Below are 25,391 nucleotides of genomic sequence, written 5' to 3'. Positions count from 1 at the left end.
GTTCTCCCAAAGGATGTCTAATTATAGTATACTAGAGGCCCGATGCATGAAATTTGTGCAAGAGTAGGCCTTTCCCCCAGCTGCCAGCACCAGCTTCCCTCTGGCACCCGGGACCCGGGCTTTCCTCCCAGGAAGGATGTCCGGTCTAATTAGCATGTTATGCTTTTATTATTATAGATACTAGAGGATTGATGGCAAACCTTTTGAGCTCGGTGTGTCAGCATTTTGAAAAACCCTAACTTAACTCTGGTGCCGTGTCACATATAGAAATATTTTGATATTTGCAACCATAGTAAAACGAAGATTTATATTTTTGATATTTATTTTATATATTTAAATGCCATTTAACAAAGAAAAATCAACCAAAAAGATGAGTTCGCGTGTCACCTCTGACATGCGTGTCATAGGTTCACCATCACTGTACTAGAGGCCTGGTGTACAAAAATTTGTGTACTCGGTGTGGGGGGTCCCTCAGCCCGGCCTGTGGCCTCTCGCAGTCTGGGAACCCTTGGGGAATGTCCACCTGTCAGCTTAGGCCCGCTCCCTGGGGTTTCGGGCCTAAGTTAGCAGTCAGACATTCCTCCGGCAGCCTGGGAGACCTCAGGGGATGCCCGACTGACAGCTTAGACCAGCTCCCCACGGGGATATCCTTAGCGATGCTGAGGAGGCAGGAGAGGCTCCCACCACCACTGCTGCGCTTGCAGCTGTCAGCCCGACTTGTGGCTGAGTGGAGCTCCCGCTGTGGGAGTGCACTGACCACCAGGGGGCAGCTCCTGCATTGAGTGTCTGACCCCTGATGGTCAGTGCATGTCATAGTGACCAGTCATTCAGCTGTTAGGGTCAATTTGCATATTACCCTTTTATTATATAGGATTCCTTGAACTATTTTAGTTTAACATATTTAAGCTTTAAAGACACCATAATAGCTAAAATTTGGGATTTGGACAAAAATTGACTGGGGTGAGGAGGGAAGAACAACTAGGAACTGGTTTGATAATACTGCTTTATTGAAAATTTCAAATGAAAGATAAGAACTTTTGGGTTTGTTAGCTTGCCTGTACATTCTTTGTGAGATTCTAATTAGAACACCTCAATTGCCTCACATTCTAATAGAGATAATTAGTTTAGTCCTTGGTTAAGAAAGAAAGAAAAATGCATTAGATGCTTAGTATGAGCCAGGTACAGAGGGGGGTGCTTTGATGTATTCTAATTCATGTAATCCTTACAATAACTCTGGGAAATAGAAATGAAGATAAACAATTGGAAGATAGTATATATGAGGAAATTAAAGAGAGGGAAAAACAGAGTGATCCAGGGGTCTTCAGGTACAAAATTCTAAAACATATCTTTTACATCCACTGGTGACAAGAGGCAATAAATGTAAACTGTGCCAAGAATAATTTTCTGATGTCTGCAAGGCCCTGGAAAGCATTGCCAGAGAGCTTGTGACATCTGTTATTCTTGAGAACTTTCAAAATAAGGTGTGGTTCTCCACCTTGTGTATAGAGATGACCTGGATGTAGCTGGAAGCCAGGCTAGAATGTAAACTGAGACTCCTTTCCAACAGGTTGTGATATATCCAGTTCTGGAAGAAAAAATACGGGTATGTCTATATAACTATGACATTTAATCCTACTTTATGGAGAGAAGAGAGGTGACTGAGCTAAAAATTTGCCCTAGCCTATTTGGCTCAGTGGATCGAACGTCGGCCTGTGGATCGAAGGGTGCCGGGTTCGGTTCCGGTCATGGGCAGGTACCTCAGTAGCAGGCTCCTCCTTGGCCTGGGCCCTGGTCAGGGCACATTCAGGAAGCAACCAATCGATGTGTTTCTCTCACACTGATGTTTCTTTCTCTCTTTCCCTTTCTCTTCCATTCTCTCTAAAATCAATGGAAAAATATCCTTGGATGAGGATTAAAAAAATATTTGCCCGAATAACTTAAATGTACACAATTCTAGAACTGAACGTGATCTTAGAATGCATTTAAAAAAGTCATAACAGCATTAATAATGGCTGACTATGGAGTGCCCACTATGTGACAAGCTCTGTTGTGAGTGGTTTACATGTATTAGCTTATTTAATCCTCATAACACCTTATAAGGTAAATACTATTATTATCCTCATTTTACAGATGAAAGTAAGGCCCAGAGAGGTTAAATAACTCCATTGATTATGCCTCTACTCAAACCCTGGTGGTCTGATTCCACAGTCTGCACTTTTAAACACTTATTTTGAAATAATTGCAGACTCTCAGGAAGTTGCAAAAATAGTACAAGGAGCACCCAGCTTAACTTCTACACATCTCGCCTCTTGGGAGGCAATCATGCATCTATTTATTCATTTTTCAGATGAAAGGATTGAGGCCTAGTAAAACCAATTTCCTCATTGATTATTCTGAGTATTCCATTTCTTACTCCATAATTCTGTTACTATATAGGAAATTGCAACAAAAATTACTGGCATTGCTTAGGGGAGGATTTCTTACAAGAACAATTCATTCCATTCCATTGCCAATATTGTTCACGTGGGTTTCAACACTATGGAATGATTGAAAAAATGTGATGAATAATTTAAAATAAATTCAAATAAAAAATATTTATTAGCACCTTCTGTGTAGGTAAACAAAAAGAAATATAAGATATATTATCCTCAAGGGGCTTAAATAAGTGAAAAGTTAAATAATAAAAAATAATTAAGCCATGGCCAGTGTGACTCAGTGGTACAGCATTGGCCCTGGTCATTGGTTCAATTCCCAGTCAAGGGCACATACCTGGGTTGCTGGTTCATTTGCCAGCCTGGTCGAGGTTTGTATGGGAGGCAACACATCGGTGTTTCTCTCTCCCTCCCTCCACCCATTCCTTCCTTCCCTTCTTTCTACTCTCTAAAAATCAATGGAAAAAATACCCTCAGGTGAAGATTAACAAAAATTTTTTTAAATAATAATTAAATAAGAAGGAAAGTTAAGTTAAACATCTATTCTAAGAATTATCACCAGGCAGTGCATAACTAATTACCAAATGGGTGGAAAACTTCACGCATATTAGGAGTTTAGGGTATAAGTGATTTTGAAGGCCTTGAGGAGTAGCAGTTTAAACTGGATCTGGAAGTGTTTGAACATTCTTGGAGAATGGAAGAAATCATCCCGATGAGGGGAAAGGCTCTAGAAAACATAGCAGTCAGCAAGTACAAGGCATAATCATCAGAGGCTACTAAGAAGACCACCGTCTCTATGGGGAGGAATGGTGATCAATGCATGTTATAATGTGGATTGGCTTCTGGGTTCTAATAAAGGGTTGAGCATTTGGGATGTTTTATTCCTCACAGATCATAAATATTAACAGAGATGATGTATATATGGTAATTGATATGGTAATTAATACCAATGTTTTTATTAGTCTTATCCTTAAAATTTCCCTACATATTGATTTCTGTTACTTTAAAGTTTTTTTTGTTTGTTTTTGTAAAGTTTTACTCGACTTGAAATCAATACTCCAAGAAGGTAAATACTTAGACAATTTAGATATTTTTGAATTCAAAATACATAGGTGTATCTTTTTTATACTATTAAAAGGTTTATAAGCAGTGGTCCACATTAAAACTTTGACCATTATTTTCTGTCAGCTTTACATGATGATTCTTAAAAAGAAAGAATAAAGAATTTCCCTTGGTAAGTTTTCATCAGAAGCAAAAGTCTGGACAATGTAAACATTAGGGTTATGAAATCCCCAAGATCGGTTGTCTTTTCCAAATATCTGAGAATGGTCGACTCTTTGTTCTAAAGTGTGTATTGAGAATTCGGAAATCAAATTTTGGGACATGACTTGTATTTTATTCCTTGGCAAAATCTTCTTGTCTTTCTGGTGCTTTATTTCTTAGAACTTTATAGAAGAGGCTCTTGCTATTGGATAGATGCATGTACAGGAAACTAATATATAGTAGGAGACGTTTATACTAAAAATCTTCCATTAAAAATTCTTTCTCCCAGATTTATAAGCTGGAATCTGTTTTCATACAGAATTTACTGTATAGATACTAGAAATTGTTCCCCACTCCCCCATATGTCAACTTATTTTTAGTGTAGTAGGAATTTATATATTCTGAAAGCTTTACAATACTTCCATTATATTTGGAACCATAGAATTGCCTGAAATATTCATTTATAAATATGTACATGTCTTAGGTATAGAAAAAGCTGAGAGGCTTAACTGTCCTCCTTTCTTTGAATAAGACTCCTGTTGCTATGGTAATTGCTGAATTAGAAAACTCTTGACTTTCGGCTTGTCCTAGGAGCTTAGAATGGGCAAGAAGTCAAGAATGACTTTGTCTTTGTGATGCATCTTTCTAGTAAAACAAATATACTGCAGCAAGATCATATATTGCTTCTCTAGGGAAAGGAAAAACATAAATCAAATCCTCACCCCACTGAATTTAGTAAGTATCCTGTGAGTGCTCAGTAGATAAAAAATAGTGATGGGGCCTAACTGGTTTGGCTCAGTGGATAGAGCGTCAGCCTGCGGACTCAAGGGTCCCAGGTTCGATTTCGGTCAAGGGCATGTACTTGAGTTACAGGCACATTCCTAGTAGGGAGTGTGCAGGAAGCAGCTAACTCTCTATCCCTCTCCCTTCATCTCTGTAAAAAAATCAATAAAATATATTTAAAAAAAAATAGTGATGGGAATGGTATGCTTACGGTATTTAGATGTATGGCATCCTTATATGTGTGGATATTATAGGTGTCCATGTAAAGCTTGGCAAGGCTGGCATCTGAGGCAAACATGAACACTGAAGTTACATTTAAAAAGTATAGTTTTAATGTTAGTAGTATGAATCCTGAGAAAGAAGATACTTAAAAAAGGGCTGCCATTGGCGAACTGGGCTCAAATTCAAAAACAAAACAAAACAAAACAGCCTAGCAGCCATTTAATATATATATATTAATTTGAGAGAGAGAGAGAGAGAGAGAGAGAGAGGGAGAGAGAGAGAGAAACATCAATGATAGAATCATTGATTGGCTGCCTCCTACACGCCCCACAATGGGGATCAAGCCCGAAACCTGGGCATATGCCCTGCCTGGGAATCTAATGGAATTGAATCTCCTGGTTTGTAGGTCAATGCTCAACCACTGAGCCATGCTGGCTGGGCTTAAGGAACCATATATTATGACTCCTATATTTAGGAAAAAATGTTTTTGATTTTTATGCTGTATTGCTGATAATTTTAATAGCTTCATCTTGTATTTAGATGCTCAATATGTTGTTCTTTTTCTCTCTTGTCTCACGTGTGGTTTTCCATGTTAGCATAAATACTAGTAACCTCAGCTTGCATGCACTAAGAAGGTACAGAATCATTGTGTTATGGTGTTGGAAGTTTGATTTGTGGTTGGTAACTTCATTACCTTAAAATATGATTCTGTTGAGCCCAATGCTTATTTGGCAAATAACTTTTTGCATTTTCACTTAGTCACTCTATCAAAGAACTGGGTCTCTGTGATAAAAGTGAAGTTTTTTTTAGAAGGTGATACAGTTTACATGTATTCTTGTACTACATGCATTAGTTTTCTAGGGATCCTAAAACAAAATGCTGCAGGCTGGACAGCTTAAAGAATACATTTATTTTCTCAGTTTTGGGCCTAGACGTCTGAGATAAAGCGGTTGCAGGTCTGGTTTCCGTCCAGGCCTCTCTCCTTACCTCGCCATGGCTGCCCTCTTGCTGTCTCTTCAGTAGTTCCTCTGTGCATGTGCCCTGTAGTCTGTGTCCTAATCTCCTTTTTTTTTTTTTTTTTATAAGGACCCAAGTCATAATGGATTAGGGCCCACCCTAAAGACCCCAATTTAATTTAATTACCTTTTTAAAAAAATATATTTTATTGATTTTTTACAGAGAGGAAGAGAAAGGGATAGAGGGTTAGAAACATGGATGAGAGAGAAACATCCATCAGCCGCCTCCTGCACAACCACTACTGGGGATGTGCCCACAACCAAGGCACATGCCCTTGACTGGAATCGAACCTGGGACCTTTCCGTCTGCAGGCCGACGCTCTATCCACTGAAACAAACTGGTTACGGCTAATTACCTCTTTAAAGGCCCAATCTCCGAAATTCTGAGGTACCAGGGTTTAGAAGTTCAACAAATCAATTTTGGGAAAGATACAATTCATTTCATAACACTATATATCATTTATGATAAGTTTTAATGACAAAGTTAAAGTAGTGTTGTAAATTTTATTATAAATGGTTATTGTAAATTGTTATAATACCTTAAAGAACTATAGGTTTAAGGCATATAGAGTAGTATGTAGAAGATTGCATTAGCACCAATATTTTACCAACCCTAGAAAAGCAACTCAAACTCTATGACCTATTATTGACTGTTGGGTCTATTTGTATGTGAAGAATAGTATCTTTTATAAGGATGAATAAAATATTAGTAATTAAATTAAACATTTAAAGGGTTTTCAAGTGAAGAGAGATTAGAATTAAAGAGAGTGGAATTAAGATTAGTGGGCAAAAGATACAAAGAATTTGCCCTCTGACATTTATAATTCCCTATAGATGGAACATGCAGACCTGAAGGTTGGTTAGTTCCTTGTGACTGAAGTTCTGAATTCTTTGGGTTGTTATAAAGTACATTTATGTATTGTTGAGGTTCTGGAGGTTGATTGCTTATTTTCCTTTTGAGATTCTCCAAGTGTAAGGTTTTGTTATCTTTAGAGAGGTTAATAATTGCCCTAGCCAGTTTGGCTCGGTGGAGAGAGTGTCGGCCTGTGGACCAAAGGACCCCGAGTTTGATTCCAGTCAAGGCACGTGCCTCCATTGCAGGTTCCTCCCTGGCCCGTGCTCTGGTTGGAGCGTGTGCAGGAGACAACCAATCCATGTGTTTCTCTCACACTAATATTTCTCTGTCTTTCCCTCTCTCTTCCACTCTCTCTAAAAATCAATGGAAAAATAGCCTAGGGTGAGGATTTTAAAAAAAGGTTAATAATTAATTCCACCTTTATATAACCAAAACAACAATAAAAATATTAGTACTTTAAAATGTAGATCAAGCATCAGGAACTATTATTTCATTAAATATTAGGAGGACTATATTCTGTTATTTCTTTTCCTTCTCCCTCTAGTGGGCAGAAATATTTTAAAAATACAGTATGGAAAGGTTTGTTAGTATTGGGTGTATCACTTTTTTTTTTTTTAAAGCAAATCTTAATGTTCCAGAATCATTAAAGAAAATGTTTTATTCCTTTCTAGGCATAATAGTGGATCTTTGAATATTGAAGATGTTCTTACCAGCTTTGACAATACAGGAAATGTTTGTAAGTTATATGATCACTACGTAGAAATATTTTGTGTTTTAAAAAGTTAATTTATAATTGGTGTTTGTTCTCACAAATGTTTATTTATACTGACTAATGTGTGCGTATAATAGAAACTCTTACAGTTTTTAGCTGCAAAATGAACCTCCTATACAATGCGCCTACTGAGTGGGAGAAGGCAGTTTTACACTTGGCAGGTGTGGGTGTGAGAGAGAATGTAGGTCAGAGGAATCCTGGGCTCTCCAGTACTGTCCCCTTGTTTCTTCCTTTCATTTTGACCTTCTCAGTTAATCCAACAAAGGGGCTGTCTCTTCTTTGTTGTGGTTCGGGTGCTTTCTTTTCCACTTCCTGCTTCTTTTCTCTCACTACAGAATGAAGCCAGAACATTTTCCCTTGCTGTTAGTGTACTTTAATACCAGAATGTTTTTGTTTTATGCAATATTATGCTATTATAGAATATATTGCTGTTTTCATCTAAGCCTGTAAGTCGTGATTTCTCCATTGAGAAAATCATTTAAATCATTATAAAGTCATATGATTAAAGAAATTAAAAAAATCTTTATATCATTGCACCAAATAGCATACCATGATAGAAGCTAGGTACCCCTTCATGTGTATTGCTTAGGATAGTTCTCTTAAGATAATGAATTATCAATGTGATATGACAGTTGTAAATGTTAAAAATTGTACTCAAATACCTTTTTTCTCAAAGGAAATTTCAGAACTATAACTACTTCTTGTCGGAACTAAAACAATTTTCTTTGCTAATAGTATTGCTTTATTAAATTCCCTAATTTTAGGTCTGCATAGAATAATGTCATATTCTATGCACCACATTATGGCAAACTTTTCATGTATAGAAAAATATACATTTTGTCACTAAGGATTTTATAAATATCCTCAGGAATCCTAAAATATTTAAAATTATGTAAGTTTATTTTTCATGGATATCTTTTCGTTTCTACATGTTGGCACTTCCTGAATTGTTTCCTATTTAGGCATATCTCACATTTTTATTGGGGTTTTAGGCAAGGACAGGCCAAGGGATGCTAATGGTGGTTGAGGAGGCATCCTCCTTTAATTCTGGGGTAATGTAAAATATCATTAAGTCAGGCTTATGCATTTAGGAACATGATTGGAGAGTGATAAATATGGAAATTTTGATTGAGTAGTGTGAAAATAAAATATTGTTCCCAGTGACTCAGTATAAAACAGGGCCACTAGCTGGCAGCATTATGTAAAACAAAAATATTTTCCTAAAGGTCCAAGCTATTACTTTACATATTGATTAGCTGTCTTATACTGTTCTAACATTTTTTCCTATCAGCTGCCCCCACCCCTTAAACCCTCACTTGTCTGCATAGAATAATGTCTGCATAGAATATGCACTTCATTTGTTGCATTGACAAAGGGAGAAATTTCATGTTGAAAGTATTTCTTCACTGCTCTCTATTGTTTGGTAGTAAGATTTGAGTCTTTGGAATGAGACCTACTTACATTTGAATCTTGGTTCTGAAATTCATCTTGAGCAATTTATATCATTTCCATGAGCCACAATTTTTAAAAAAATCTCTTGGAACTGGATATAATGTATAGAAAGTGTGTAATATATATTGCATTTTCATAGTGGACACTATAGAGTTTATTATTACTGGTGATGAGTATCTCTAAAATTTTTCAGTTTTTTTTCTAATAATGAAGATAATATTAAGAGTTATTCTGATGTTTTAAAATAACTATTTTGATAGAACTAATAAGGCAGGAAAAATAAATGACCAAAATAGTAATTTGTTAAAATGTCTTGCCATAAATGTGGCCTTCAAATCCTGAATATTCCAAGTGATAGAAGTGGTGACAAAAATAAGACCTGTTAAAACATGTTGTTTAGTGTAACTTTTACATTACACTCTTTTTATTTTAAAAGAAAAATCTATACTGATATTTTGCTTAATGAAAAAGATTGGTTACAATAAAGTAAGGATTGATTATAATTTTTATATAGTCTTTGCCAAGGCTTAAAACGATCAAGGATTAAAAAAATAATTTTTCAGATTTTTTTTCTTCTTTAAATTAATCACTCAACTATTTGATTTTACACTGTGATTTTAGGTTGAGTTTGTGAAAACCCAGCAGAGGGCGCCACATCATAATTCTGTCTCACTGCTCAACATACTTGGATTAATAATTTGAATAATAAATAAGCTTTCATCATATAAACATATAAAAACATATGTCTAAACATTTCCATTTGACTTGTTTTTATATATTTACTATATTCAGGAACTCATTAATGTAAAAAATAGATTTTTCTGACCAATTTTTTAGTTTATTTGCTTTTTTGTTTTAAATAGTTGAATTTTTATACTTATAGCTTCAAATAGAGGAATATTTTTGAACATTGTTAATATTGATATATAGAGAAAGTCCTATATAAGAATATCAATTCCTAAATCATCACCATAGTAGTACATTGATAGTAAGTATACTGAGGGATGTTTAGAATGAGGAAAAAAGTTTCTAATATTGTGAGAGAACCAATACAGAGAATTATCCATATATTTCAGGAATTAGTTTCCAGGTTAATATAGCTTCCTGATAATAGAAAGAATAACGTAATTAAAATATTTTATAGTTACAAAAGTCTGACGTTTTATAAAATATATTCATGGTTTGTATAACCCTTAATCTCAACTTTAAGGTATTTTTAAAAACAAGTAATGGCCGAAACCGGTTTGGCTCAGTGGATGGAGCGTCGGCCTGCGGACTGGAGGGTCCCGGGTTCGATTCCGGTCAGGGGCATGTGCCTGGGTTGCGGGCACATCCCCGGTGGGGGATGTGCGGGAGGCAGCTGATCGATGTTTCTCTCTCATCGATGTTTCTAGCTCTCTATCTCTCTCTCCCTTCCTCTCTGTAAAAAATCAATAAAATATATTAAAAAAAAACAAAAAAAAACAAGTAATGATTTTGTTCATTGTAAATTTTCAAAGAGTGGAGAATCATTCTTCCTGAATTTGTTCATTCTCTAATTAAAAGGATATGAGAAAATCCTTAATTTTAGAAAATAAATGAAACCTCTATCAGTGGTTCTCAACCTTCTGGCCCTTTAAATACAGTTCCTTATGTTGTGACCCCCAACCATAAAATTATTTTTGTTGCTACTTCATAACTGTAATATTGCTACTGTTATGAATCGTAATGTAAATATCTGATACAGGATGGTCTTAGGCGACCCCTGTGAAAAGGTCGTTCGACCTCCAAAGGGGTCGCGACCCACAGGTTGAGAACCCCTGCTCTAGGTAGTTTCTTGTTTCCTGATATATTAGAAGACATTATTTATATTTACCTTTATTATTTAAAAATGTATGTTTTTAAATGTATGACCTGTTTTATATTTTTGAGGTACCTTTCACCGTTTAAATTCATTTGAATGTTATAGGAAGAAATGAATTTTCCACAGTAATTTTGCATGATTCATTGCTCTATAGAATATGATCCCGGTCTTATCTTTATGTATGTTTGCTATTGTGGAAAACAAATTATTTTTAAAGGTAAGCTCTTTTGTGCTTACCTCCAACCATATGGGTGGGTATATATATTTTATTATTTGAGTTCTACTACTTGAGAAACTACTTCCTTTTAAAATATCAGAGTTACTCTGTGGAGAGGTTGTATGCTCTATTGATTCATCGTGCCTGGAAAGAGATGCCATCAAGCTACCTAGGGGAAAGTATAGGATGACATCCTTCACCTGAAACGAGGTGCTGGCTGCTTCTGTGTTTCATGTAACATGTACAGTACTTTGGGTCAGAGGGTACTTTGCTAGCACCACAGCAGATCTCTTGCTTCTGTTTTCTCTGTGGGTAGGATCTCCATTCCAGCCAGTCCCTGACCTCTAATCAAAGAAACCCCATCATCCTATGTCTTTTCCAAAACAATTTTCTCTTTCTCCAAAGTCATCTCTTTCCTCTACTGAAATGATTTTTTTTAACCAGTTAACTGCCACATGTCCAAAACGGAAACCATCCCTACATGCCACGATATTTTGAATTTAATTAAAAAAATCAATTTGCAATGAGTATTATAAAAATAAACATATTACTCACAATTCGGGTGTCCTTGAATATTTTCAGCTGAAAATTCTCTCAGGAAAAATGATTTTAAAGTTGGTCAGGGCTGCCACTTAGGGAAAGCATTTTTATTTTATAGATGTGCATGGCGTGTGGGGAAGGTCCCCTGCTTGCGTCTACAGATGCTTATGGCATAAAAAGAGATTCTGTTTTGCACTTTGTTGATGCAAATTTGGCCGTCATATATACAGTGCAACTACATCTTTGGTATTTGGTGTATAATAGCTTCATTTGTATTTTTTTTTTTAGCACACGGTTCTCTTCTGGCAGCATAAACAGTTAATACTTCTCATACCATGTGTTGTATGTAATATATACAATATAATGCGTATAAGCCTTTAAAGGATAGGAAATCAAAAGTTATTATATATCATTGCAGTAACCTAATATGAATCAGGATTTTTGGCTAACACTGCAGCTTAAATTTGGGGAAATGTATTGGTAAGATTCCTTCAGCTATTCTCTTCCCCCTCCTTTTTTTAAAAATATATTTTTATTGATTTCAAAGAGGAAGGGAGAGGGAGAGCGAGATAGAAACATCAATGATGAGAGAGAATCATTGATTGCCTGCCTCCTGCACGCCCCCACTGGGGATCGAGCCTGCGACCCAGGCATGTGCCCTTGACTGGAATTGAACCTGGGACCCCTCAGTCTGCAGGCTGATGCTCTATCCACTGAGCAAAACCAGCTAGGGCTCCCTCCCACCCCACCCCCCTGCCCCCCTTTTCTGTATTTTTGCTTTTTTTCTCTTTTTAAACAATTTTCTTTCTTTTTTATTGTCCTGCTATTCTGTGCAAAAATATTGTTTTTCTCTTGGCGGGGCTACATGACAGTACTCTGTGTGTCATTAGTGTCTCCTGGAGAAATTTGTAGATCCTCTGCCTTATATACTTTTACATGTGATAGTGTGACACTACCACCCCGCCCTTCTCACCCTCACCCCTGTGAATCCTAGGGTTGACCTGTACTTTCAATGCACACAGCTACATTCTCCTATTTCTAGATCCTTCTTAGTGGTCTGATAGCAAAACCTGTTTTGTGATGTATCCAAAGCTGATCTCCTTTGGGTTTGTAGTCAATTAATTATTACTTAAGGAAATATTCTTATTAAAATACAAAATATTGCCCTAGCCAGTGTGGCTCAGTTGGTTAAGTGTCATCCCATGCACCAAGAGGTCTCTGGTTCGATTCCTAGTGAGGGCACATGCCCAGGTTGTGGGCTCAGTCCCCAGTAGGGGGTGTGCAGGAGGCAGCTGATTGATGTTTATCTCTCATTGATGCTTCTCTCTCTTTCTCTCTCATTCTCTGCCTTCCTCTCTCTCTAAAATAAATAAAAACATACTTATTTTTATTAAAAAAATTTTTTTTATTGATTTCAGAGAGGAGGGGAGAGGGAGAGTTAGAAATATCAATGATGAGAGTGAATCATTGATCAGTTGCCTCCTGCATGCCCCACACTGGGGATCAAGCCCACAACCCAGGCATGTGCCCTTGACTGGAATCGAGCCCAGGACCCTTCAGTCTGGAGGCCGATGCTCTATCCACTGAGCCAAACCAGGTAGGGCAATAAAAACATGTTTAAAAGAAAAATGAAATGAGACTGAAAGTTAGAATGTAAAGGGATTTATTGTAGTACAATGAATATCTGAAAAAAAACCCATAAATCTTTAACTTTAGGTGACTGATTAATTATGGGTGATTTATGAAATGGAACATTACGTAGCTGTTCAAGATATCTAAAACATGTTAGGTTAGAAAAACCACTATAGAAAGTATGATTTTATTTATGTAAAATACATATATGCATTAAGTAGCTATGTTTATGCATAGAAGTATGTCTTAATGTTCATAGTATTTGGTTTGGGTATTCAGGTTATTGATGACTCTCTTCTTTTTAATAAATATACTTTTATTGATTTTTTGACAGAGAGGAAGGGAGGGGGAGACAGAGAGAGAAAGAGAGAGACACATATATCAATGTGAAGGATAAACATTGATTGGCTGTCTCCAGTATGCACCCCAAGTGAGGATTGAACTGTAACCTGGATACACTGACCGGGAACTCGAATAGGCGACCTTTCGGTGCATGAGATGGCGCTCAACCAACTGAGCCACACCAGCTAGGGCTCTCCTCTTTTTAATATGTTTCAGACTTGCTTGATTTCTAATGGCATGTATTCGTTTTATAATTGGAAAAAGCAAAGTTATTTTTATTTTGAATAAAAGTAGTTAACTCTTTAAATTCCAAATTGAGTACTAATTTTTTTTTTTTTGAAAGCTGTGATAAATTCTCAAATTGCTTAGGAAAGCACTGGGGGAAAAAGGAGCAATTCATTTCACCAGTGAAAAAATATGAAGTATTTATTTTTAAATAGCACTTTCTTCCATGGAGCTCGGAGCATATTATGTTAATGTATTGTATCTTTAGATGCAATACCTTTGTGAGATAAGAAATTAGAGATTAGATCATTCTAGCCCCATATTAGCTCACAAGAGTACAAAGAGGTTAAAAACTCAGTCTGGCAGAATATTGAGTTTGGACACAGATAATTTATAAGTTCTGTTTAAAAAACTGTAAGGTTCAGTGCATTGTGTAGTTAATTTGCATGGGTCATGGTCAGCAGCCCTGAGACTATAGGGGGCCCCAGTGCAAGAGGGGAGCTGGTGGTAAGCAGGACTGGCTCTGGATTTGGCTCTTATATATATGTATTCTTGGTTAGAAAGACTTCTGGAGGGTAGGTTAGAAAAGGTTTCTAGGTGGTAGTTTTCCTAGCCAGGTATCTGCAGGTGTCTGATTTTGTAGCTCCGTAGTTGTTAGGGCAGTTTCTTCTTTTGATACAATATTGCGGAAGCATGCCCCCTAAACCTTAAACAGCCCTGTGCGTTTGTTTCTGCTATTTACCAGGGAAGGAACATTTAGAGGATGTCTCTTTTTAATGCACTTTTAAAATAAAAAAATTATGGAGTTGGACTGGTTTTCTTTGATAATAGAAAGTGCTGCAATTGTGAGAAAAGACAGAAAGAAACCCTATAATCCTTTCTAGATTCATAAGGTGTTAATGCTAAACAGTGCAATAATACTGCAAGGTAGTTCATGTCTTTTCCATAAACCTGCTAGGTTTTCCCTTCTTTAAATATTTGAAGGGATGTTTCTAATTTGGGTTCCTCCAAGTTTTGGCAGAAGATATACCAAGCAAGTGTTTTGTGGTTTTGTGTGTGTGTGTGTGTTTTCTCTTTGAGCAAATACTGAGTAGTATTTCTTTGTCTGTCTTTTAAAAAGTATCTATCATTTCTGCCCCGACCGAGCTGGTATGGCTCAGTTGGTTGTAGCATGGTCTGGTGCACTGAAAGGTTATGGGTTAGATTCTGGTCAGAGCACATACCTAGGTTGTGGGTTCCATTTCCCATAGGGGCATGGAGAGGAGGCAGTGGATCAATGTGTCTCTCTTATATTGATGTTTGCCTCACTCCCTCTCTAAAATCAATTTTTTAAAAAAGCTACTATTTCTTTTGCATCCCCTACAGTATTTATCAGGCATTTTGAGAATATTATTACCATTTAATCTTCTTAACAATTTTTCAAGGTCGTGATAACTTGCTTAAAAACTAATATTTAGCTAGTGGTCACACAAGAATTTGTAACTATTTTGCTGTATTTCTTGAAGGTAGCATTTCCCCCAAATGGCAAGAAATGAATTTTAAAAGTTCATGGTGGGAATTGAAACTAAAAGTGGAAACTTGGAGTGCTAGAAAATAACTTTGGCAAATGGAAAAGAATTCTGTCCAGTGGATTGTGTCTCAGAGGAGACTGATTAAAGGTCACTGGAAAAGTGGGCTCTCTAGGGTTTCTGAAAGGTAGTTGACAATCTAATGGAGTGGGGATTTGGGGAGTGAGGATAGGGGTGAAAGAATGCATTTCTTTTAACAGCATAAAGCCAAATGTGGATTTTGTTTTATTTCAGTTTTTTTTTCTTTTTAAAAAAATACTGCTTTTTGCGTGATAACACAATGGTAAATACTGATTTGTGTTTTTACACAGCCCTCTCTCTAAGGTATTCATTGTGTTTCTCAAGTTATATTTAAAATTTGTTTTAGCATTTTTTTTATCAGAGTGATATTTAACAATTGTTTATATAAACATGTCACACAAAAAGTTCATCTAAAAGGATAATCTTGTCTCTAACAGAGTAGTTTGGGTTGTGGATAGCCTTTCCACAGAGAATTATGGATATTTGCTGGTATTTGGCCATTTGCTTGGCTTGTGTTTGTTGCATCACTCTATGAATGCTTAATGTGAGCTAAATGATTTTGTTTGTTAATCCTCACCCAAAGATATTTTTCCCCTCAACTGAACTACTGCTCTACAGTCCAGGGACCCTCTAATTTATATTCTTTGGAGACCAGACTGGATGACAATTGTTTGGAGTGAGAGATATGATTTCAAGGTCTAACTGCTTTGTAAATAGATTTTCAACAAATTTTTCTGTACTTAGCCCATTCTCACCTCCATTTATAGAGATATAAATGACTTCTCCCACTGCCAATTTAGGATTCAGCTTTTTGTTGCTATCTTCTAGTGCCTTTATGAACTCTACTTTCATTTTTAAATCTATTTACTATTGTTTTAGGTGGTGTATCAGGAAGGGTGGGGAAGCTAATACTAGTATATAGATTTACTCTAACATCTTTAACTACACACTTACATACACACATACACATTTATTAAAAATGACGAAAAAAAAATTTGTTTCATTTAAGTAAACTGTTACCGGTGGGGTGCTCTCTGTGTCCCCACCTGTTGCTGGTGGAAGTGGGCTTCTTGCGATGTTAGGAGAAAAGGCATTTTCTGAGACTCGCATGGGAGGAGTGACATTTATTGGCATGGAATTCAACCTCGGAGTTTCCAAGGTCCCATCTCCCTCCGTCCCACCAGGGAAAAAGCCCAGCCATGCCTTCAACAGAGCTAGGATTCAAGCCAGTGTCCAGAGTTTCTGCACGAGAGTTGCACAGTCCACTCCAGCATCAGCTAGCTCTGTGTTCCCAGCTGTAGTTCATTATGTGTGAAATCCGTATGGCCATCGGCCATTGGGGTTTCTAGGACTACATGGCAGGCTAGCACATGGGTGAGTACAAGGAAGCTGGAGCAAAGCCGGGGGCGGGGGGGGGGGGGAGGGAGAGGAGAGAATTTCTTTGTCTCGGGATTTTAACTTTCTGAAATTTCATGTGCTTGCAATGGCTCCACCCCCTCTAGCCAATCCATAGTTCCTCAGGCTAGACTGACAGGCAAGTACCTTCCCTACATCACCCTGACTTTACTGTGTATGCATCCATCTTCCCCTTCCCCAGTGATCGGCAGAGAATGGACCTGTGGTTCCCTGGGAAGTGTGACATTGCAGCTTCCAGGTGAAGCTGCCCAGATGGCCATGCTTATAATGTCTGACCTCCCTTTTGCTTCTTTCTATCATTAATATTAACTATCTAGTTACAATGGTAGTAAGACCATGTATGGTAATGAAAACATTTTCAGTTTAAATATATTGAGGTGAATCACCAAGGTTTTGCACAAGTTTTATAAATTTCTCCCCTCATTTCTAAAATTCTTCAGCCTTCAAGAATCAACTCAGCGTCACCCCTTCTATAAACCTTTTCTTGACTCTTTCTAAGCTACAACTACAATTATACATCTTATGTTTACCTGCAGACTTAAGAAAAATACACAATTAAAACATTATATATAATTGTGTCTAAATTACTCCCTAGATCAGTGGTTCTCAACCTGTGGGTCGAGACCCCTTTGGGGGTCAAACTACCCTTTCACAGGGATCGCCTAAGACCATCCTGCATATCAGATATTTACATTACGATTCATAACAGTAGCAAAATTACAGCTATGAAGTAGCAACGAAAATAATTTTATGGTTGGGGGTCACAACGTGAGGAACTGTATTTTTAGGGCCAGAAGGTTGAGAACCACTGCCCTAGACTATAAGCTCCTAGCATCAAGAGTGATTTATTGGCCATAACCGATTTGGCTCAGTGGATAGAGCATTGGCCTGTGGACTGAAGGGTCCCAGGTTCGATTCCAGTCAAGGGCATGTACTGTGGTTGCGGGCACATCCCCAGTGGGGGGTGTGCAGGAGGCAGCTGGTCGATGTTTCTCTCTCATCGATGTGTCTGACTCTCCGTCCCTCTCCCTTCCTCTCTGTAAAAAATCAATAAAATATATATTTAAAAAAAAAAAGAAAAAAAAAGAGTGATTTATTTTTGATTGTGTATGTACAGTGCCTAGCATATAGTGAATAATCAATAAATGCTTTATGGATTTGTGAACTTAGTATTTAAACATAGAAAAGCCCTAGCCAGTTTGGCTCAATGGATAGAGCATTGGCCTGCAGACTGAAGGGTCTCAGGTTTGATTCCAGTCAAGGGCACATGCCTGGGTTGCAGGCTCGATCCCCAGTAGCGGGTGTGCAGGAGGCAGCCAATCAGTGATTCTCTCTCATCATCGATGTTTCTATTTCTCCCTCTCCCTTCCTCTCTCTGAAATAAATAAAAATATATTAAAAAGAAATAGAAAACCGCCCCGCCTGTGTGGCTCAGTGATGGAGCTTCGACCTCTGAACCAGGAGGTCATGGTTCAATTTCCAGTCAGGGCACATGCCTGGGTTGTGAGCTTGATCCCCTGTAGGTGGCATGCAGGAGGCAGCTGATCAATTATTCTCTCTCATCATTGATGTTTCTCTTTCTCCCTCTGAAATCAATAAAAATATATTTTTAAAAATCCCACACTTTAAGTAAGTAAAGATATGATTATATCATAAAATGTTCACTATACAAAGTAATTTACTTTAGGATTCTTTTAAATAGCCCATGTCTCTAAAACATTTAAAATTTTATTATATGTGCCCCCCCCCCACCCCGGAACACATTTATATTGTGTCCTTTTTGCATATTTGTGTACATATACGCACATTCTATATTACGTTTCTTTAGTAGGGATGCTACTTATATTTAAGAAGAAATAAATGTTAATTTGTTACGCATGGATGATGTTTTTTTCATCTAAATATCTTCTGCTGGGAGAGCACTAAGTGGCTGTTCACCTAGCTGAGCTTGCTGATCAGTGCAATATATTTTAAGCAGCTAGTTCCAAAATACATTCAAATAGCATGTACTATTCCTCATAAATTGCTATTTCTTTGCTTAAATTTCCCATTCGGACCACCAGCAATCCCTTAAGTACTTTCCCTACCAGCTAATGCTAGCTTTTAAATATCTACTTAATGTTACTCCTTTCTTTCTCTTTGTTGCCTCTGTCATTTAATATACCTCTATGCCTGCCTGATATTGTTCCCTTTCAAGGTCTTTTTATGCTTTTAGGATGATCTTTCCTAGTCTATTTTTCTGCTGTCTTAGATGCTTTGATTCTGCTGTTTCTCCATCTCAAAGAGCTGAGTAGAGGGAGGAAGCGAATATTATGGGTGAATTTTTTAAAAGTTATGTACAATATTAAAGAGAATAAATACTGATGTTTACTATAGGCTAATGTTCTAAAAAAGATTTGATAAACTTTTAGAGTCATTCATGGAGACAGAACTATTAAAATGGATTTTAATAGTGTTTTATAGTTTTGAATATTTAAATAGATTTTAATAGTTTAAATTTCATAGGGGTAAAAGGGAACATTAAAATTTGGCAGTTGTTAAAGTTGAATGATTAGTAAATGGGAGTTCTATTCTCTTTATTTTTGTGTATATTAAAACTTCCTATACAGGTTTTTAAAAATCGAACTATCATTTTTCATTTTTGACCCGTCAGTCTCATTTTTTGGTATCAGTCCTCTGGTACCTAAGAACACGTGCACAGGGTTGGATGTTAATTATAGCATTATTTGGCTTGGAAAGGAAAATAACCTGGGAACAGTCTGATGAGTCTATTACCATCATTAATAGAACAGTTGGATACATTACAGTATATTTATGCAGTGTATTATTATATAACAATTAAAGAGAATAAATTGACCCTGGCCGGTGTGGCTCAGTTGGTTGAGTGTAGTCTGGCCTGTGCACCAAAGGGTCACTGGTTTGATTCCCAGTCAAGGCACATACCCAGGTTGTGGTTTTGATCCCTGTGTGGGAGGCAATCAATAGATGTTTCTCTCTTACATTGTTGTTTCTCTTTCTCCCTCTCCCTTCCTCTCTCTCTCTCTCTCAAAATCAATCAATAAATAAAAAAGAAGAAATTGAGTTGTATGCTCTATTCTGGAGGGATATCCAAGATGTATTGAGTAATGTGTATAATGTGTATGTGTGAATATGCCAAAAGCTGTGAAAGCATATGTACCAAATTTATAGCATTGGCCACTTCTGGAAAGGGGACCTGAGGAGATAGGGCGAAGGAAAAATTAATTTCTTCTCTATTGATCTTTATATTGTTTGATTTATTTCTAGTATGTGTTACTTTGAGGGGGGATGTAGTAAAGACTTTTTGAATAATTATAAAATTGAAATATTTTTGAAGAGAGCATCAGTTCATCCATGACAATAAAAACTCATTTTTAAAGTTTTGCAAAGAAGTGAAAAGTGATATACATAGGAAACCAAATGATGAATTAAATCATAATGTCTTCAAAAAAACAAGTAAATGAATTGATACACATGTCTATCGAATATATTTTGAACTCTATTTTTTAACTTACTAAGTGATCATCTGATAAGTATCGTACCCATCTATACCATACATCGTTATTACAATATTATTGACTATATTGCCTATGCTGTACTTTACATCCCCATACCTAGTCTGTAACTACCAATTTGTACTTCTTAATCCCTTCACCTTTTTTACTCACCCCACCAAAACCCCATCCCATCTGACATCGTAGATGCAAAAAGACAATATACAGGCTCAGTTAAGGTAGAAATACACATTTGTGAAGGAAGATTATAGGCCTAGGACATGACCACCCACCATGACTCACTTTTAGTTAGGAAATTTCAATTTCAGACCACCCTATGTGGTTACTTTAGGTCTCTGAGTTTGTAAGGCCACCATGAGCTTGTGAGAGTTAGTATGTGGCCCATTTTTCATCCACAATCCTATCTAATAAAAGAGAAACATGGTAATTAGCGTACGTCCGCTACCCTTCCCATTGGCTAATCAGGGCTATATGCAAATTAACTGCCAGCCAAGATGGCGGCCGGCAGCCAGGCAGCTTGAAACTAACATGAGGCTTGCTTGCTTCAGTGACGGAGGAAACCAACGTTCCCCGCCTGCCTTGCCGGCCTCTGAGCTTGCAGTTTGAAACATAGTTATAAATATAGAAACTAAACAAAACCCCAGAAACCTGTTTTCAGCCCACCAGGATCTCAGAGCTGGAGTTGATACAGTGTTTCGATTATAGAACACAAACAAACCAGATACCTGCTTTCAGTAGCAGAAGCCTAAGAGCTGGAGCCAAGCCTCAGAGCTAAAGCTGGCCCAGAATAAAAAAAGAAAAAGGAAAAAAAGTAGCAGTTGGGAGCTTCAGTCACCCGCCAGCCTGAAAACAGCCCTCAGCCCCTCACCCAGACTGGCCAGGCACCCCAGTGGGGACCCCCACCCTGAAGGTTGTGTGACCAGCTGCAAACAGCCATCATCCCCTCACCCAGGCTGGCCAGGTACCCCAGTGGGGACCCCCACCCTGAAGGATGTGTGACCAGCTGCAAATAGCCATCATCCCCTCATCCAGGCTGGCCAGGCACCCCAGTGGGGACCCCCACCCTGATCCAGGACACCCTTCAGGGCAAACCAGCCGGCCCCCACCCATGCACCAGGCCTCTATCCAATATAGTAAAAGGGTAATATGCCTCCCAGCACCAGGATCAGCGGAGCCGCGAGGCATCCTGGCACCGGGATCAGCGTGACAGGGGGCAGCGCCCAAACCCCCTGATCGCCCTGCGGCTCTGTGTGTGACAGGGGGCGGGGCCACAACCTCCCTATCGGCCCTGCTCTGTTCGTGACAGGGGAAGGCGCCCCAACCCCCTGATCAGCCCTGCTCTGTGCCTGATAGGAGGGAGCTCCCCAACCCCCTGATCGCCCTGCGGCTCTGTGTGTGACAGGGTGTGGCGCCCCAACCCCCTGATTGGCTCTGCTCTGTGTGTGACAGGGTGCAGCACCCCAACTCCCCCCCCCCCCCCCAACAGGCCCTGCTCTGTATGTGACAGGATAGAGCCATAACCTCCCCATCGGCCCTGCCCTGAGTGTGACAGTGGCGGTGCCCAAACCCCCTGATCGGCCCTGCTCTGTGGGTGATAGAGAGCGGCGCCCCAACCCCCCTGATGGGCCCTGCTCTGTGTGTGACAGGGGGGAGCTCCCCAACCCCCTGATTGGCCCTGCTCTGTGCGTGACGGGGTGGCGCCGCAACCTCCCCATAGACCCTACTCTGAGTGTGACTGAGGGTGGCATCACAACCTCCGGATCCGCCCTGCTCTGTGCATGACAGGGGGCCACGCCCCAACTCCCCAATCGGCCCTGCTCTGAGCCCGACCAGGGGCTGCACCTAGGGATTGGGCCTGCCCTCTGCCACCCGGGAGCAGGCCTAAGCCAGCAGGTCGTTATCTCCCGAGGGGTCCCAGACTGCGAGAGGGCACAGGCCGGGCTGAGGGACCCCCTCTTTCCCACGAGTGCACAAATTTTTGTGCACCGGGCCTCTAGTCTTATATAATAAAAGGCTAATATGCAAATCAACCGAATGGCAGAATGACCAGTCTCTATGACGTGAACTGACCACCAGGTGGCAGACGCTCAACCCCAGGAGCTGCCCCCTGGTGGTCAGTGAGCTCCCACAGGGGGAGTGCCCCCAGCCAGAAGCCAGGCTTATGGCTGGGGAGCACAGTGGTGGTGGCAGGAGCCTCTCCTGCCTCTGGCAGGGATAAGGACCCTTTGGGGGGATGCAGGAGCGGGCCTAAGCTGGCAGGCGGATATCCCCCGAGGGGTCCCGGGCAGTGAGAGGGTGCAGGCCAGGCTGAGGTTCCCACCCCTTCCCCATCCCCTAGTGCACGAATGTCGTGCACTGGCCTCTAGTAATGATTATATATCAGTAATGCAAATTAATATTCTAGATGTATATCTTCCAACTATAGTTTTGGATGGTTGTTCAATCTGAAATAGCCTAAGCCAGACCTGTATCTTTGCTCTTTCTTGGTCTCTATCATACTTAACTACTCATCTTCTACCATAGTGGAGCTGCTAATGACTTACTGGATTACCCTTTCAAGGTTTGGTTTTTGTTTTGTTTCATTTTTGAGAGTGTAATATTTTAATGAGACTAAAGAGTAATGTGTAAGACAAAAGAACAAAAGCTACCAGAATTAGGTTAACTTTCTATAATTAGTTGGCTCTCATTAGAGTAAATAAAGTTTGTGATACCACATGTGATATATGTGTGTATATTAATATATTAAGACAAAATTCTCTAAATAATAAAAATAGTAAGTCACCAAGGGAGAGAAGGTCTTCATAAAGTGAGAGCATTGTTTGGGGAATTGTGATTTGAATAATAGAGTGGGCTTTAAGCTTAGAATGTTTGAGATTCTCAAGCTGTTGGAAGTATTCTATTTAGAACAGAGGTATTCTTGGTGGAACCTAAGGAATAACCTGCCTTATAGTCTCGTTCAAAAGAATCTGCTCGAACATATGATCTCCATCAAATGTAAAGTTAGGGTCTGGAATCACACCTTTCATTTCCTTTTCCCCTCCCCTCTCCTTTTACAGTAGCAGCTCTGAAAAGTTTTCACCAAATTGCAAACTGGAATCAGGTAATGATGTTTGTTTCTGAGCTTTCAGAGGAAGCTCTTTATTTTAGTAGGCAATTTTCATGTGTGATGAAGTGAAATGTTGAGAAGGCAGCCTCTCATTAGTGGACAAACAATGCCTAAGAATTTAGCTAATGGCCCCCCTTCAGTGCAGAGAATAGATGGCAACAATTGTACTTGCAGACTAGACCCAGAGCTACTTGTTTGGCTGCTAGGTGTTAATGCAAATTTGTTCTTCAGCTCATTCAACCCTGGGGCTCCCATCCTTTGATTTAATTAAATGTAATTGGTTACATTGCTCCTCCCAGACCCCTGAGGTGTTTTTGTTTATTGCTTACTCTTTGCAATAAAGCTTCAATTCATGGCACAAAATGCTGGATAAATAAGAGTCCTTTTTTACTATGTTGGATTTACAGGGAGATTATTCCGTTCAAATAGTTTGGCTTTACTGTTAAAAGTAAATGACCAGTGAAATAAACTCATTGGGTGGCAAATGTAGCATATCCAGAGCAAGGAATTAAGTAGGATAAATTACATGAGATTAGGAAAAGATATCAAGTTGTAATGTTAAGTTACTAAAGATTTGCAAGAGTACTATGAGATATCAATGCTGTAAATAAATAAGGTTTTAATAAGTAAAATTATCATTGTTGTAGCACATTATTATTTAAAAAGATACTTTAAAATGCCAGTCATGAAAGAGTCTAAATTCATTTTTTAATCATGCAGAATTCTCTTACTCATAAATATGAAAGTGGCATTGTTGGGGACAAAAGTGAGAATGATATTGACTTAAGTTAGGTTAACACAATTAACTTACTCTTTTTTAATGAAAGATTTTATTCCTTCTACCTAAGTTTTGTTTTTAACTTGAAGATATTGTAAATAACATTGTTTTTGTAAAGTGATATTTTCCCTTTCAGGTTGCATTTTAATTTGAGAAATAGGATAAATGATCTTTGTAGTAATTTCTGAGGAGGAGCTAAGAAAGTTAAGAAAATTAGAAAAATACCATTAACACTTCCCAATCCAGTTTTAAGTACCAAACTGTATAAATGACTTTCCCCCTTTTTGGCTTTGTCAGTTGGATAAAATGGCCTACCAGAACCCAGTATTTATTATAGTGTTGCCGGTTTCTTTATTGCTTTCTTCTTTTCCTGGACTTGGTCCCCCCCCCCCCCCCCCCGCTTTTCTTTTTACAGCAGAGGTATAAGATACTGCACCAATGACATTTTCATTAATGCAATAGACTTTCTAAATCTTGCTGTGTTGCAAGCCTACCTTATATCTCTTCTGATGGAAAAAATGAAAAAATCCATGGTAAGAGCACAGGCATTCTCAGTGCAATATAAAACTTCAATTCCCCGCAGTAGGATTGTTTTGCAGGAATTTTTTCTAGGTTCCTCTTATATTCTATTGCCAAGGTACTGGGGTTTTAAGCTTATCATGTTGTACTATCAGATAGGTAGGCCTTTCTTCTGGTGGATGCTTCTGATGAAAACCAAGTGTAATTATAATAGAAAATGAGAAAACACTCCCCTTGGGAGGTGGAGAACTGGACTCAGATGTTAGCTCAAACCTAAGTGTTCAGAGAAGTGGAGTACCATAGTCACATCTTGGAAATGAGCCGTCAAACTGACTGCTTCCCTTTCAGAGGGAGTCTTAGCCCGTGTCAGTTTACACGTGTGGTCCTAGGGCCAGACAACCTGGATGGAAAGTACAGGCTTTGTCAGCGGGGTTCAGGATGGTTGAACTTCTGGCCCAGTTTATGGGAAGGAGTCACAGTTTAACTACTGACCCTCATACTGGCAGAGAAGAATGTTTACCATATTGTAATACGCTGGGTTTCTTTTGTAAATGGAAATGTAATGTCAAACACAGAAGGGAGGGAAATGTTCCAGGGGTCTTTTAGATAAAACCAGGTACTCTTCTCTTGTACTTGAGTAATTTTCCTCCCCGTGCACTGGTAATAATGAGCCCATTGCTCTTCCCCTGACTGCGACTCTCCTGAGTCCACAGCTTTGATTGGAAACTCTCAACCCCTGACTGGTCTCCGGAGCACTGATTACCGAGGCACCCCACACACTTCCCTTATAAACATTTGGCAGATCAGGAAGTGCTGAAAAGTGATGCCCCTGGCTCTCAGAAGAGGGTACTGGTG

At 38.8% G+C, this 25,391-nt stretch overlaps 1 protein-coding gene and 1 pseudogene across 2 annotated transcripts in view; one reads left to right on the top strand and one right to left on the bottom strand.

Moving 5' to 3' along the window:
- The window catches only part of CAMKMT (calmodulin-lysine N-methyltransferase), a 281,601-nt gene that overhangs the window by 5,845 nt on the left and 250,365 nt on the right, over window positions 1-25,391 (top strand). Inside the window, 1 exon segment of the mRNA XM_081100572.1 lies at window positions 7,244-7,308. Within this exon segment, the coding sequence (XP_080956698.1) occupies window positions 7,244-7,308 (65 nt within the window).
- Window positions 1-25,391, bottom strand: part of LOC308525747 (ferritin light chain-like) — a 1,112,779-nt pseudogene that overhangs the window by 1,039,333 nt on the left and 48,055 nt on the right. The window lies entirely within an intron of this gene.

This window comes from Myotis nattereri, assembly GCF_964212035.1.
Source record: "Myotis nattereri genome assembly, chromosome: 10".
Taxonomy (NCBI): domain Eukaryota; kingdom Metazoa; phylum Chordata; class Mammalia; order Chiroptera; family Vespertilionidae; genus Myotis; species Myotis nattereri.
Note: the sequence above shows the minus strand (reverse complement) of the source record. Positions and strands in the feature narration are given on the sequence as shown.